Genomic DNA, 15,060 nt, shown 5'->3' with positions numbered 1-15,060 from the left:
TGTAGGTAGTGAATACCAAAAAATGATGACTGCATGGTGTTATAATAAGACAGATTAGTAATATTTGTTGGTGTGGTTTTGTCTGTTTCATGTATGGTGTGGCAAGTAACACATAGTCGACATCAGTCTTCACCTATTGCTGCAATGTTGCTAGTACCTGATTCACAGTTAACATTTGTGCACTAGCCAAAAGCTGATGGAAGGAGAAGATACAAAAAAAATTGTACTTTACCTGCTTAGTAAGCAAGGTTTTTAAAAACAAAGAGTAAGTGTGAGAATAAAATATGATGTATTTTATTGTACATTGTAAAAACAGAAAGATCAGTTCATGTTGAGATCTGGTTATGTAGAGATCAATGTATTGTATTATTCTAGTTACTGTCTATGAAAGTTATGTCTACAAATGATTTATAAAGGGCTTGAAGATGAACATTATGTGTGAAGAATAAAATTGTTGAAATGTGTTGAAATTAACATGGTAGCTGCTGTTGATGCTTTGTCATAATAGTCAAAAAGAGGGAAACATTTTCCAATTGTGGCTTTTAGGTGATTTGAGTGTAAGTGAAGAATCAAGAATCAATTTCCAGATCAATCTCAGGAAGATTACCTAAATTAAAACTAATCTCTGCTCATTTGAAACTGTGCTTGAAGTCAGAGGAAATAATATAAGTTATTGCCAAACAGAAGATACAAATCGTACCTTGTAGAAAGTACAGGATGAGTCTAACCCATCAAGTAAAGTGATGCTTAAGAGTTGCTTTGCTCTTAAGTTCAAGAGTTGGACAGTTTAATGTACAAACAGACTTTTCATTCAGTGTAGGTAAAGTCAAGTGCTTGGCATAATTGATTATATTTGAAACTTGCAGTTATTTGCCAGTGCTGAAAAAAAAGATGGCACTATAAAAAGCTTAAGCACTGACTGTAGATTTTGAATATAATTTGTTCAGTCCTTTATTGAGGTGTATGTAAAATATTAGGGCACTGATGGATACAAATTCTGAACAAATTAGTTCATTATATACCCCAGAGCTATGCAGAGGCAAAGTTTATCTGTGGTCAGTATAGCAACCATGACAGACAACACTGCTAAAAGGTGTAGAAAATCTAATATTAATACATGAAAACTTCGACACAAGATAAAAAGTACTCCTCCAATCTCCCTCCCACAAGAAAAAGTGCCAAGAACCTATGTGAACCTAGTATTTTCAGGCTATGAGTTGCAAATGGCCTTAAACAATTTCATGGGCATCTGATCTGGGTGTTAATAACAAATATATAAACTCATATCTCTGCATGCACTGTACTACACACCACCAAGTATTCTGGAAAGGCAAAATCCTGTCTAAATTAAATAAAAAGAAAATAGCAAAATTAATATGTCATTAATGAGAGAAGATTATGAAGAAGTAGAATATTTAAAAATAATTATGTTTTCCATACCTCATCACTTTAACAAGAAGTAATCTCAGATTGTACAGCACAGCTGGCTACAACTAATAGCACTGAATCAATACTGACTTTTATTTGTTTTTCTAAGACCGGGGCTGTTAGAGACAACTGACAGCCCAAACACTGACTACCATCACCAGATCCACCATGCAAATACAGCTTTACACCAGTGACATTTGACGTGGAGAGCATCTTTATAAGGACATACGTGGACCTCCAGCACTCATTTGTTAAATGTGTTTGAGATATGTAAACTATTTTATTGTATTTTTATTGATGTCACTCCATGTCCCAATAAATTTCATCTCTTATATGGCTATAAGAAACATTCTGATCCTAGTTAGAACACAAGTGGTGATGGCGAGGGTCAAATTTTTGTATGTTTGGAATTTTGTGATTTTTCTGCAGTTTAACTCACCCATAGAGGCTTTATTCCAATTACTTCTGCAACTACAGCAGGTGCATATGGGCATGTTGGAATCGCTGTTGGCTACGCTGATCGAGGCTCAGCCATCAGTTGCTGTTCCACCCCGCCCCACCCCCAGACAGCAGCTTTGCCAATATTTTGTGGCATTCTAAGTGGTCAACATGTTCATAAAGCTCTTTTCCTATGACAGATACCCCCTCGTGTGCATCACTAAATGTGCATGTCAGCTCCTCTGCTAGAATCAGTATCACTTTCTTTCAATGATATGTGACATTTGCTGTCCTCCTGTCACGAAAAGCATACACATATGGCCACTGTGCGTTCTGAATTCAACCAAAGTCATAAAGAGTCACAGCAATTGTATCAAGCCTGTGTGGCCAAGGTTCACAACCTCAGTCAAAAGTGTCCATTTATCATGTCTAAGTCTCAGAAGTCTTTTGTGGACGACATGATCAAAGATGCAATCATTTGTTTGCCTGCAAACAAGGAGGTGCACACATGCCTTTCAGTTTGAGGACTGTACATTAGAAGAGGTTTTTAACAATGCACAGTGTTTTGAGGTCTCCCCTGCGATGAGCTGCTAATTAGAGGCTTGGAGTGCTGTTTCTGTTTTTGACCATGTGCAGCTCTCACTCTTGGAGCTGAACATGCTGTGGGAAAGGAGGTGGCCACAGTAAATACAAGCCAACTGGGCTGACCTGAACAAAAGGGTCATTGGCAGCAGGAACAGACACTACTCCTTTGTGCCACGATTTTCTAGTGCAGCCTGAGTGGGCAACCTACCCCAAGTGGTGGGCCTCTTACCATAAATGTTGAATGGAAATATCACATAGGAGTGGTATCTCGATTTGTACACGACCAGCAGTAATTGCAGAAATCAATGGGTATCAATATTCATACTGTTTCTTCACAATGTTTGCTGTTATCTTCAGATTAGGCTTCATATTACATTTGATGAGTTGCTTGTGGCTAACATGTGTTTCAGCCTCTACCAGTAACATTGGCTAATGTTTGTCACTAGTGTACTTGGCATCTTTCACTGATTTTTAGAACAGGTTGCAATGTTTGCCCCACACTGCATGAACTATCCTGATGATATTGTCATAACAGGTGTTACCATGGGAGGATCACCTATTTAATCTCCAATTTTTGTTTACTGATCTACAGGCCATGAGCCTCTCTGCAGGCCACAAGCCTCAAATAGAATCTCACAAAGTCTCACTTTTTTAATTATTTTTTTTTAGCTGAAATAACAATACTAATGGTATGAATATATACAATACATCATTTGTTTCTATTAAAAAATACATCAATGGAGTAGAAGGAGTTGGCCACTTGTAAGTCATTCAGGCTCCTTTTAAACTGATTTTTATTTGTAACTAAATTTTTTATGTTTGCTGGCAAATTATTGAAGATGAGTGTTCCTGAGTAGTGGACCCCTTTTTGAACTAAAGTAAGTGCTTATAAGTCCTTGTGCAGATCATTTTTGTTACTGGTATTGTATGTATGAACTGAGCTGTTTGTTGGAAAAAAGAGATATATTATTTTGGATAAATTTCATTAAGGAGTAAATATACTGAGAGGCAGTAGTTAGTGTACCCAGTTCTTTGAAAAGGTTTCTACAGGACGTCCGTGAATTTACTCCACAAATAATACATGTTACACGCTTTTAAACTCTGAAAACTTTTGTTTGACTTGAAGAGTTACCCCAAAATATTATACCATATGACATTATGGAATGAAAGTAGGCAAAGTATGCAAGCTTTTTCATTTTTATGTTGCCTATGTCAGCTAATACTCGAATTGCAAATACAGATTTGTTAAGGCATTTCTGCAGTTCTGTGGTGTGCTCCTCCCAACTGAATTTATTATCAAGTTGTAATCCCAGGAATTTAAGACTGTCAACCTCTTCTATCTGCTCTTCTTCATACATTATGCATATGCTGGGTGGAAACCTCTTACTGATTCTGAATTGCATATAGTGAGTCTTTTTGAAGTTTAATGTCATTGAGTTGGCTTTAAACCATTTATTAATATCCATGAAAATATCATTAGCAGATCTTCCTAGAACTACACTCGACATATTATTTATTGCAATACTTGTGTCATCTGCAAACAAAATGAACTCTGCTTCTGGCAGTGTAACTGATGAGAGATCATTAATGTACACAAGAAAAAGCAATGGCCCTAAGATAGATCCTTGTGGGACACCACATGTAATTTCTTCACATTCTGATGATGACTGATGACTTAATTCACTAGTCCCTTGCGCTGACACCCTTTGTTTCCTGTTAGCGAGGTATGACTTGAACCATTTTGCAGCACTACCCATGACACCATAGAATTCAAATTTATTTAAAAGGATGTTGTGGTTCACACAGTCAAATGCCTTTGACAAATCACAGGAAATACCTGCTGCTTGTAATTTGTTATTTAATGTATTAAGTACATTTTCACTGTAGGTGTAAATAGCCTTCTCGATATCAGAACCCTTCAGAAATCCAAACTGTGTTCTTGATAATATGTTATTTGTGGTCAGATGGTTGAGAAACTGCCTGTACATTACTGTTTCTAAAATTTTGAGAGAGCTGGCAAAAGTGAAATCGGTCTGTAGTTTGATGGTATCTCTTTATCCCCTTTCTTGAATAGATGCTTAACATCTGCATATTTTAGCCAGTCAGGAAATATTCCAGTTGTAATTGAATGGTTACACAAGTAACTTAGAATTGTACTAAACTCACAAGAACATGCCTTAATTAACTTTGTTGATATTTCATCGTAACCACTAGAATGCTTTGTTTTTAAAGATTTTATTATGGAAGTTACTTCTTTTGGTGAAGTGAGTGACATATTCATGTACCTGAATCTATTTGTAAAGGCTAGTTTCTGACATTCAAAGGCATTATTTACTGATCCTGACAATCCCATTCTATCAGTAATGGATATAAAGTACTTGTTAAATAGATTTGCCACACTATGCCCATCGATTACTAATGTGTCATCTACCCTTAATGCTATTTGCTCCTGTTCCTTTCTGGTTCTACCAGTCTCCTCTTTCACTATATCCCATATTGTTTTTATTTTGTTCCCTGGCATTGCTATCTTCTTGTCGTAGTGCATTTGTTTAGATACCTGAATTACTTTTTTTAATATTTTACAGTAATCCTTGTTTTTAGCTACATCATCAGCATTGGACCTATTCTTGGTTGACAGATACATTTTCCTTTTTGTCTTACAGAAAATCTTTATTCCTTGTGTAATACATGGTTTTATTATAGACTTCTGTTTAATTTGAGTAACTTTTAGAGGAAAACAGTTTTCAAACATGGTACTGACATTGTTCATGAATGTGTTATATTTTTCATTCATGTCATGAGCACCATAAACATCTTTCTAGTTCAGATCTTTGAGTAGTTTTCTAAAACACTCAAGTTTTGGTTGATTGACTACTCTCCTGCACTCAGATTTAGCTGTCTTGATAATCTGCTTAGAATTTACATCCAAAACAAGGAGCTGCGTGTCATGATCTGATAGTCCATTTATTACAGGTTTTATGATATGATTTTGTTCCTTTTATTTGTCTATAAAAATGTTATCAATGGCTGTCCATGAGGATTTAGTGACCCTAGTTGGAAGGTTTACAGTGAGAGTTATATTGAAAGACAACATTACTAACTGCAGTAAATGTTTACTGGAAGATTGCATTAGAAAATCTGTATTAAAGTCACCAGCAATGAAAATTTCTATGTTTCTTCCTGTTAAATAACCCAAAAGAGTTTCTAGATGATTTATGAAGAGATTATAATTTCCTGCAGGTGCTTGGTAAATAGTTACTATTATATAGGATCTGTTACGGAACTCTACTTCTGTTGCACGTGCTTCTAGATGCTGCTCTAACCAGAATTTATTAATGTCAATGTTCTTGAATTTATGACAGTTTTTAATAAATGTAGCAACTCCTCCTCCATCCATGTCTACTCCGCAGAAGTAGGAAGCTAGCTTAAATCCTGAAATGTCTATCATATCTATACCAGTGGTCACTTGATGTTCAGAGAGGCAGATTATATCAATTTGGTTAGATGAATTCATTTAATCAATACAAATGAGTAGTTCATCAACTTTATTTCTGAGTCCTGGAATGTTCTGGTGTAATAAAGATAACTGATACTGCATACTAATGGGATTATAACTGCTTTGGCAAAGATGAACTGGCAGTTTCTGATTACTTTCTGTTAAACATTGTTTAAATGGAGGCTGTATGCTAAAATCTGTCTCCTGTTCATCTGTTTTCTCAAACTGCGTGTGTCTGCCAATCTCTCTTAAAACTCATTTTCTTTCCCCCTTCCGTATCCTAAAAAAGGCATTCCTCTGACACCTGTGACCACTGGTATTTTATCACTTGTGACAGTGTCCCCCCCTTAAGTTTTCTGCAATCAACCCAGACAGTTTTCCCTTCCCTTTCCTATTGAGGTGAAGGCCATGCCTAGTGCAGTCCCACCTATCGATAGCATCTGCAGGAATCAAATCAATATGGGACCCTATATCCGTCCTAAGCAGCCACTCCAACTCCAAGTTCACCCTCCTAATGGAAGAGTTCAAATGAGGCCAATCATTGTGTCTCAACACAGACACAAATCCCACACCCGTATGCTTCATTGCTGATGCTGCCTTCACCAGGTCACTCTCTATGGAATATTCAGGGTCTCTGTCAATGCATCCTCCTTTGGGAAATCCTTGCATAAAGAAGATCTTCTGTTATCTGACCCAGATCTGCATGAGGCTTGAAAAAGTTTGTGACCTGGTACTCTGGACCTACATTTTCCTGCAGTAGTTGGCCAACACCTCTACCATGGGAACTACCAAACAACAGAACTTTCTTTCTCTTTACAAATTTCCCTGCCTTTTTCAAGTCCTTGAAAGCTTGTTGTGCCCTTTCTACAGCTTCAGCTACCTGAGGCTCATCCGATTCTGACTGAGTGAACAGGTCAAATCTATTTTCAAGATTTATGACAAAGCTGTCTGATGCTCTCCTTTGCCTGTTCCCCCTACTACCTGTTGCACTCTACTGCAGATTCTACAATACCACTGGTGAGCCTCATTTATGTCTTCATTTCCCACACCACTACATTCACCCCAATGAAAGTAACTACAGCACCCATCACACCACACCCCGGAACTAACGATCCTATGGCATGTCACACACTTCTCACTCATGGTAAAAACAGAAATCGTATAAACTGATTTAAGTACTGACTAAAACGTAAACAAAGGGCCCCAAAAACTATTCAGGCAGATATATATATAAATTGAAAGAGTACTGAATAAAATAACTGGTGATTACATATAAGTTTAAGTCACTGTTTAGATACAATATGTGTGCACAAAATTAAGCCTAAAATCCGTGCTATAGGTGTGAGAAGGAAAATAAACTTCTTACCCTGTTTAATCTTCTTTAACACTTCACTAACACTTCCACTAATGTAACAACACTTATATTATATTTATACCAACTGGAAACGTTTACCTATAAGTTTAATTCACTGCTTACTTACGATTCGCTTGCATGAAATTATGGAACATCAGGCCTTTGCAAAGTGGAACACTATCACAAGTTTATTTCCAGGTTGGCAGCTATTCCCCTCCCCTTGCATCAGAAATGTGATCCTTTGGTTTGGTCTGTAGCCTGTGAGCATGCTTTTGTTCAGCTTAAGGACAGTCTTCACTCTGTGCCAAGTCTTGCAACATTTAATCCTGCAAATATCTGGTCCTGGACACAGGTGTGTTCCAGTATGGGGTGGGGGTGGTTCTGGTCCATTAAAATTCAGATGGATTCGAACAGCCTATTGCTGTTGAGTCAGAAACACTCAGCGTGGTTCAGCAACTTTATTGTCAGGTGGAAATACAAGCTCTTGCTATTGACCATCCCTTTAAAAAATGTCATGTGTTCTTGTATGGTGCAAAATTTTATTTAATTACTGACCATAAGCCCATGGTTTCCCTGCTTAGTTTGTTGGCTACCTTACCAGACAACACCACTCATTATCTTTATCATTGGGCTCTGTTGGTGACTGAATACAATTATGAGTTCCACCTTCATGCCACATCACAACATGCAATTGTAGATGCTCTGTCCTGACTTACCATGGACTCTGATCCCTTGTTTGACCAGGATGAACAGCTTTGTTTCCAACTGGATACAGAGGCAAGAAACATGGTGGCTGGTTTCCCCATCACCAATTCCCTAATTACCTCAATTGTGACAGTGGATCTGGTGCTCTGGCAGGTCATACGTACGATACATCTTGGGTGGCCCGGCGGACAGTCGGGCCAGGCATCAGTCCCACTTCAGAATTTTATTCATTGCACCATTGTCTCTCCATCTTGGATGGCCTTATTCCCCTGTTGATGGAAGGGTTTACTCCCTGCATCATGGTTCCAGCAGTTCTGTGGCACGAGGTCCTTCACTTATTACATTACTATTCTGGGGGATCTCATGCACAAAACATTTGGCATGCCACCATGTGTTGTGGCTGAGCATTGATTGGGAGGTGGAAGTCATTGACATGGCTTGCTGCAAGAGCTCAGGTCAGCAGTTGGTGCTGTGCACTCTTTTTCAACAATGGCAGATCCGTAGACAACCTTGGGAAAGACTCCAATTGATTTTGCTGGTCCTTTTTAGAGTGTTTCTGGTTACTGGCAGTTGATGCTTTTTGGCATTTTTCTAGTGTCATTCACTGTCCATCTGTGACAGCAGACAGGTCTGTCAAGCCACATCAAAGATATTCTCCATAGAAGCTTGCCTTGCACCTTGGATTTGGACTCTGTTCCTCAGTTCATGGTACAATCTCTCAAAGACTTTTACACACACAGTGCCTCCCTTCCATCCACAGTCAAACAGCAATGTAGAATATCTTTTTTGAACCTTGTCTGATGCAAATGGGCAAAGAGAGAGAAGGTTTCCTGGGTGAGGAGTCACTCACAATTTTTTAGGCTCTTACCAACTAATGCCAGTTTAGATCAAGAGTCATACCAAGCTCCTGCACAGACCTCAGCTGTGGATGTTGCTCAGACTCTTGTTGGCAGCTGGCATCCCCAGAGGCACTGGTTTTGATGACAATCATGCTCAGCACAGAACAGTTGGACAGTGCTCTCACAGTTTTTTTCAGCCTGTCACCAACAGTCAGCACAGTCCCTTTGGATCTCACTGGTGATTGGCTTGCGGCATGCCACAAGAGAGAGAGAATGGCTTGTGGCATGTCACAAGAAACAGTTGCATGCCAGGATGGGTGCAGGGCCCGCTCTTCACACCATGGGCCTGTGCCTCATCCTTTGGCAGACCTGTGCTCTCTGAAGGGAGAGCAGGCCTGCTCACCACAGTGGGTTAGCTTACTGTGGCCAGTGCCAACACATACCACTGTGTTGAGCAGGTGCCATGGACAGCAGTGACAGAAGCCAGGTATCCATCACCAGAGCCTCTCCTCTCCAGTCTGCCATTGATGTTGCTCTCACCAGTGCCCCCTATTGTGGACTTTGACATCCAGATGGCTTCCACCCTCCTGACACCATCATGTCCACCAGTCGGTCAGGCTCCACAGCTAGTGGAGATACCCTAGTGGAGATACCCTCATTCCACTTACTTTTGCCGGCCGCAGTGGCTGAGCAGTTCTAGGCGCTTCGGTTCGGAACTGTGTGACTGCTACGGTCGCAGGTTCGAATCCTGCCTCGGGCATGGCTGTGTGTGATGTCCTTAGGTTAGTTAGGTTTAAGTAGTTCTAAGTCCCATAGTGCTCAGAGCCATTCAACCTTTACTTTTGACTGTACGTGCTGGTCTGTGTGGATTGGAAACATCTTGCCCTTTTGGCTGCAGCCTCTAGCACTGCCATGGATGCCAAGGACATTTCTTCAGTCACAGCACCATAGATGGTGATGCCTGGTTTTTCCCCCTGCAGGGAAGGAGAAATTTAGTAATGCACTGAATACCACACATAACACCCACACCAGAAGTAAGTCTGGTCCTACAGCAAGCATAACATGTGCTGACATTTAAGCGGTGCACCCAAAACTACCCAAGATGGTTGCAGGAGCACCTCAGTACCTACCTCCCTCACAAGGTCTGCCATTCACTTGTGGCACTACACTAGTGGAACATGACATGCATAGCTTCTTTAAAAATTCATGTGGAGGCAACCAGAGCCACAGTTGATTAAAGTGTTCAAGATGTGTAAACCACTCTCATTGTATTCTTGTTGATGTCATTCCATGAACCAATAAATTGTATATCCTTTATGGCCATATGTTTCCTTGTGGCCCTAGTTATAACAAGGATATTCATCTATCATAATCATACTGAATATTTTATTTTAATTTTTTAAAAGGCGTGCGGCACAGATTAAATTTACGCATTATTTCCATCAGAATATGTAACTGAGCATGGACCTATATAGCAACTTCATAGCATCTTCTGTGTACGGTACATGTTTCCTTAGTAATGATAAAATAATGATAAAGATTTTTCACGTTATTACTTCTCTTGTATACACTGCAGTTAAACAGAGCATTTTTCTCCATTTTTATCAACTACTAATGAGTTTATTTGCATCATGGAAATCACTGAGATCAAATGCAGCCAGTTATTTCTTATCAACCAGTGGAATTTGTTTTATCTCAATAAATACATGTCAGTTTTATATTTAGCTATTCTGCTAATACTAAAGGTGTTGTGAAAATAAACTCATTAGATAAGAGTGAAAACAGAGTATTAGAAATTTTCAAACAGAAGAAGCTGAGATCAATGTCTCTCTGCACTTCTGCTGGACTTATATTTATTTTCTGAACTTCCAGACAGAGTATATTAAATCATAATGTAATTCTGCACTTTCAAAGGTATCTTACAGTATTTGTTATTCACATAATGTTCATTATCGTTCTCATAAACTGACATACAGCTGGGAGAGTGGTGTGATGACCACATACCCCTCCCTATCTGCATCCAGTGATGCCTGTGGGATGAGGATGACACAATGGCTGGTCGATCCCGTTGGGCCTTCCAAGGCCTGTTTGGATGGAGTTAAGTTATAATGTTCATTATAGTTCTGACAAAAGAAAATAAAGGAAAATAAAAGAACTCAAGATAAGTACCATCTTATCAAGCATTCACTGACTGACTTACATTTCATAAATTTTCCTGTTTCAGAATTTCTAATACTCTGATTTCATATAACTACTGCCACTCTTACCTAATGAGTTTATTTTCACAACACTTAATCACCACACATTAAACTGTTTATGGAGACAAGCTGAGTATGGAAATGCTATTAATCTACAGTACTTATCAAACAGCTAAAGCATAAACACTAAAGTAAAGAATACTTTTTATGTATTATAAATTTCCAGATTAAAGCTGTTGAAGTGAAACACAGAGAAAGGAACCAACTTTCATTATATGTACTCACACATGACTTACCTCAAACCATATGCAGTCACAACAAGTTACTAGGTTAGTATATGAGTGTAGACGCCTACGATATTCACTGAATGTGTGATTAAAAGACAACATAATATGCAGTTTCAGTTTGCATCGGCTGATAAAAAACTTGAAAGCTTCAACCAAACTGATCTCAACACTGCTTATACCTCCTTGTGCTGCACTGCGTACCATCTGAAATTTGAATACCAGTATGCTGTTTTTTGGCAAGTATCAGAGAATTTAATTGTTTAGAACATGATCCACAGAGACCGAAATTGCAAGTTGTATATTTTTTGAATTTTGAGGTAATGACAATTGATGAAGCATAATACTGACATAGAATTAACTATTTTATCAGAAATAAAATTATTATTGTATTTATAATTTACTTGACAGATCTGTTCATTAGCGAAGTCAAGAGTATTTAGGTTTAGAATTATAATCATACTTATTGCTTTCCGTACTTGTTCAAAAAGATAAAATCTATATAAAACTATATTTCTTTTTGCTTTTATGAAATGTTAATGAACTGCAATTTTTTGGTCAAGGATATTGATTATACAACCATACACACATATGTTTGTAATAAAACTATTATACCTCTGTTCTTGTTCACTTGGAGCATGTGTTACAATTTAGCGTAAAACAGTTGGAAGTTAATAGTTCTTGCCAAGAAGTGTGTTAATTTGTGAAAATTGCAAAATAGGGAATGAAATAATTTTGAAGAGAAAATATGTTCCTGCTCTATAGTATGATGTATTTGATGTATGGATGTATGCAGCTCTAGCATGAGGGAAGTGCTATCCTACAATGATTGTATCAACTCAAAGAAGAACCTACAAGTAAAGACATCAAGTAAGTGCAAACTACTTTTCACTGACACCCCCCCCCCCCCCTCCCCACACACGCCCCCGCACTCTTTCTCCCTCCTCTCTCTCTCTGTATTTCATGTTTTAAATAACTGAAGACTTTTGCTGTCAAATACACATACAGCAACTGCATAAATATTTGGAATAACTGACAACACTGTAATTAAAATTTGGCACTTTTTATGGTTTTAAACAGAATAGAGGTTTTAGAATGTGCAAAACAGAATGACAAACATTGCTACACAAAGTCAATAAAACTTTGCCAAGTCCAAGCAGCCTTGCATGAGTCAAGTATCATGAAGACACCTGAATACATTTAGTGTTATAATTACGACTGTTTACAGAAGTTGCAGCATGTGGAGCATAGTTATAATCTCTTTAACATGGATATGGATATCTATCCAGAATTCCCCTTCTATGAGAATAATCATGTGGGCACCATAAGTTCACTTCTTTGGTACTAGACGGAGAGATGATTGGCAAAAATTGCTGTAAGGGCAGATAATACCTTCCTTGAGCATACAGTTACATTCTGCTTTGTAGCAAGATGATCAGGAAATAAACACCTAGGATGGCACGAAACTGATGGGCTATCAGTCATTTTCATATGAGTATAATCCACAGTATTGTGAGAGTCCTGTCCCAAGGCACATGGTGGTTGGAAAATTTTTGAGGATCTCATTGCATTTGCTTTCTGCCACCTGCCTGAGCTTGATGCTGTGTGTCACTACACTGTATTGGAATCCAGTAGCTGGAAATCCAGTGATGTTACTGACAAGTCTCTCATAAGCAACATCAGATAGTAGATGATAATATGCCAGGAGTCAGCTTTGATAATGGTCCCCACATTGGTAGTAGTGAAATTCTATGTGAAGACACAGTGCAGTCCCAAGTCCAGCTCAATACAAAGTGTACTTAAGTAGCTATAGATGAATTATTTATGACAAAGATGGAACAAAGCTGATCATTAAAAGTTGTAAAGTCTGTGAATAAATGCACAACTTACAGAATTTGGATTTACAATTTGTTACAATCTTTTCAGAATAAATAACAAGCAGAAGTAATACAGTTATAAATACCAATATTCATAAAATACCTATTTGACAACAGTGATTGATTCTGAAATGTGCTTTCTAAATCCTGGTTTTATTTTGATGCATACATGAATCCAGGACTTGTAGTGATTCAAGAATTTCCATGTAAATTCTGGAACCGCTCAACCATCTGCCACCTTGAACACGTGATGTTTTAAAGATAAGTGTGAGAGAGCCTGTTTACTGTGCAACACATGTCTCTGTGTGCAGGATTGACGTTTGTCATAGGAGGACAGGAGCTGCATCAAATGAGCGGCACCGACAAGTGTTTGCCGCTCATACCTTGGAAGCTGTATTAAAAGGACAAGGAGTGTTTGTGTAATATTCCATGGTTTATGGTACTGTGATAATTGTTAAAGAGACAGATGAAGCATGGATTGAATAGAGACTTTTACTAACTTCATGTATGGGACTCACTAGATTCAAGACATGTTAATAATTAAGAGTTTAAATGTTTATACAAGAAATGGTAAAATGGTTTCCTGTTGAAGTGAAAATATACCATCATTGAACTGAAAGTTTTCTATGAGTACCCAATTATTTTAAAAGTACAGTCTTTTAAATTCCTATAACCAGCAATAGCCTTCAGAGAAGAAGCTTATGGGAGATCGATGTAGCTGATTATCCAGAGAAGAGGATCGGCTAGACCCGTTACATAAGTCAACTGATGAGAGAGGGGTGTGAATTGTGAATGCAATCCCATTTTTCACCACTCCTCAAGTCATCAAAACATTAGAATGTGGTGACCTAAGTAACAGGACTCGAAGAAAATGGGAAGTTTAAGACGGAAATGGGAGGAAGATATTTTGGGTTGCCATAGCAACCAGGCATAACAAGATAAGAGAACTGTTTTGAGTAATTGGATTGAGACCATGGAATCAAATGGAAGAAAGTTGAGGATGCAACACAGCAAAAGACCTAAGAAAGTAATAACGTCAAAGGAATGGAGAGTAGACCTCAACATTTTAGACTAAGAAGAGTTACACCAAGAATACTTTGACTAAGAAGATTCAGTGTGGAGAGTACACAGCTATCAGATACATCGCAACTGATGCCGACACTGTAACCAGCCTTACATCCAATGACACCGGTTTCAATGCTGCTCACCGGTGCAGACTACACATCCACTTGCTGACTCAGACACTGAAACCAACATTCAATGATCCCAGTGACAGTGCTGTTCACTGGCACTGAATACACATCCGCTAACCAATGCAGCTAGAACTCTACGCCGGGTGAGCGTAAAACAGTTATTGTTTGAGTATAAAGTTGAGGGAACTGTTGAAATAGACTGTTATATTGCAGTCATTATAAGTAGAGTAGAATTTTTTTTAATGCTCGCAAAGTCTAAAACATGTAAAGTTATGGATCAAGAACAGCAATTAGGAGAAACTTCAGAACCAACCACAGCTATTAAAGTGAGTAGGGAAGTGCCAGACTGGTCTGAAGTAGTAAATTTAATCGAAGTCCAAGATGCCCAAATTACTACGTTAAGTAAAAGTTTAGAAGCACAGAGTGTAGTTTTAAATGCTCAAAGTCTTAAGTTAGATTCAGTAAATACTTAGTTGATTGCTAAGTTGGATGACCAGAAAGCAGATTCAGCAACTCTAAGTGAAAAGCTCGATGCAGGGAGTGCTAATTTAAGTAGAGAAATAGACACAGGGCACTAAAGTGGAAAATGTTAAAATAGATTTGAAAGGTGAATTAACTAGTTCTTTAAGTAGTCATGTCAATCAGCTGTTCACTGACTTTAAT

The 15,060-nt window shown here is 38.3% G+C and overlaps 1 protein-coding gene across 1 annotated transcript in view; it reads right to left on the bottom strand.

Annotated features, from left to right (window-relative positions):
* Positions 1-15,060, bottom strand: part of LOC126188699 (dynein axonemal heavy chain 7-like) — a 337,765-nt gene that overhangs the window by 271,453 nt on the left and 51,252 nt on the right. The window contains exon 7 of the mRNA XM_049930307.1: positions 11,340-11,534. Within this exon, the coding sequence (XP_049786264.1) occupies positions 11,340-11,534 (195 nt within the window). The remainder of the gene's footprint in view (positions 1-11,339; positions 11,535-15,060) is intronic.

The sequence above is a fragment of the Schistocerca cancellata genome, chromosome 5 (assembly GCF_023864275.1).
Source record: "Schistocerca cancellata isolate TAMUIC-IGC-003103 chromosome 5, iqSchCanc2.1, whole genome shotgun sequence".
In the NCBI taxonomy this organism is placed as follows: Eukaryota; Metazoa; Arthropoda; class Insecta; order Orthoptera; family Acrididae; genus Schistocerca; species Schistocerca cancellata.
This window is presented reverse-complemented; position numbering and strand designations above follow the sequence as displayed.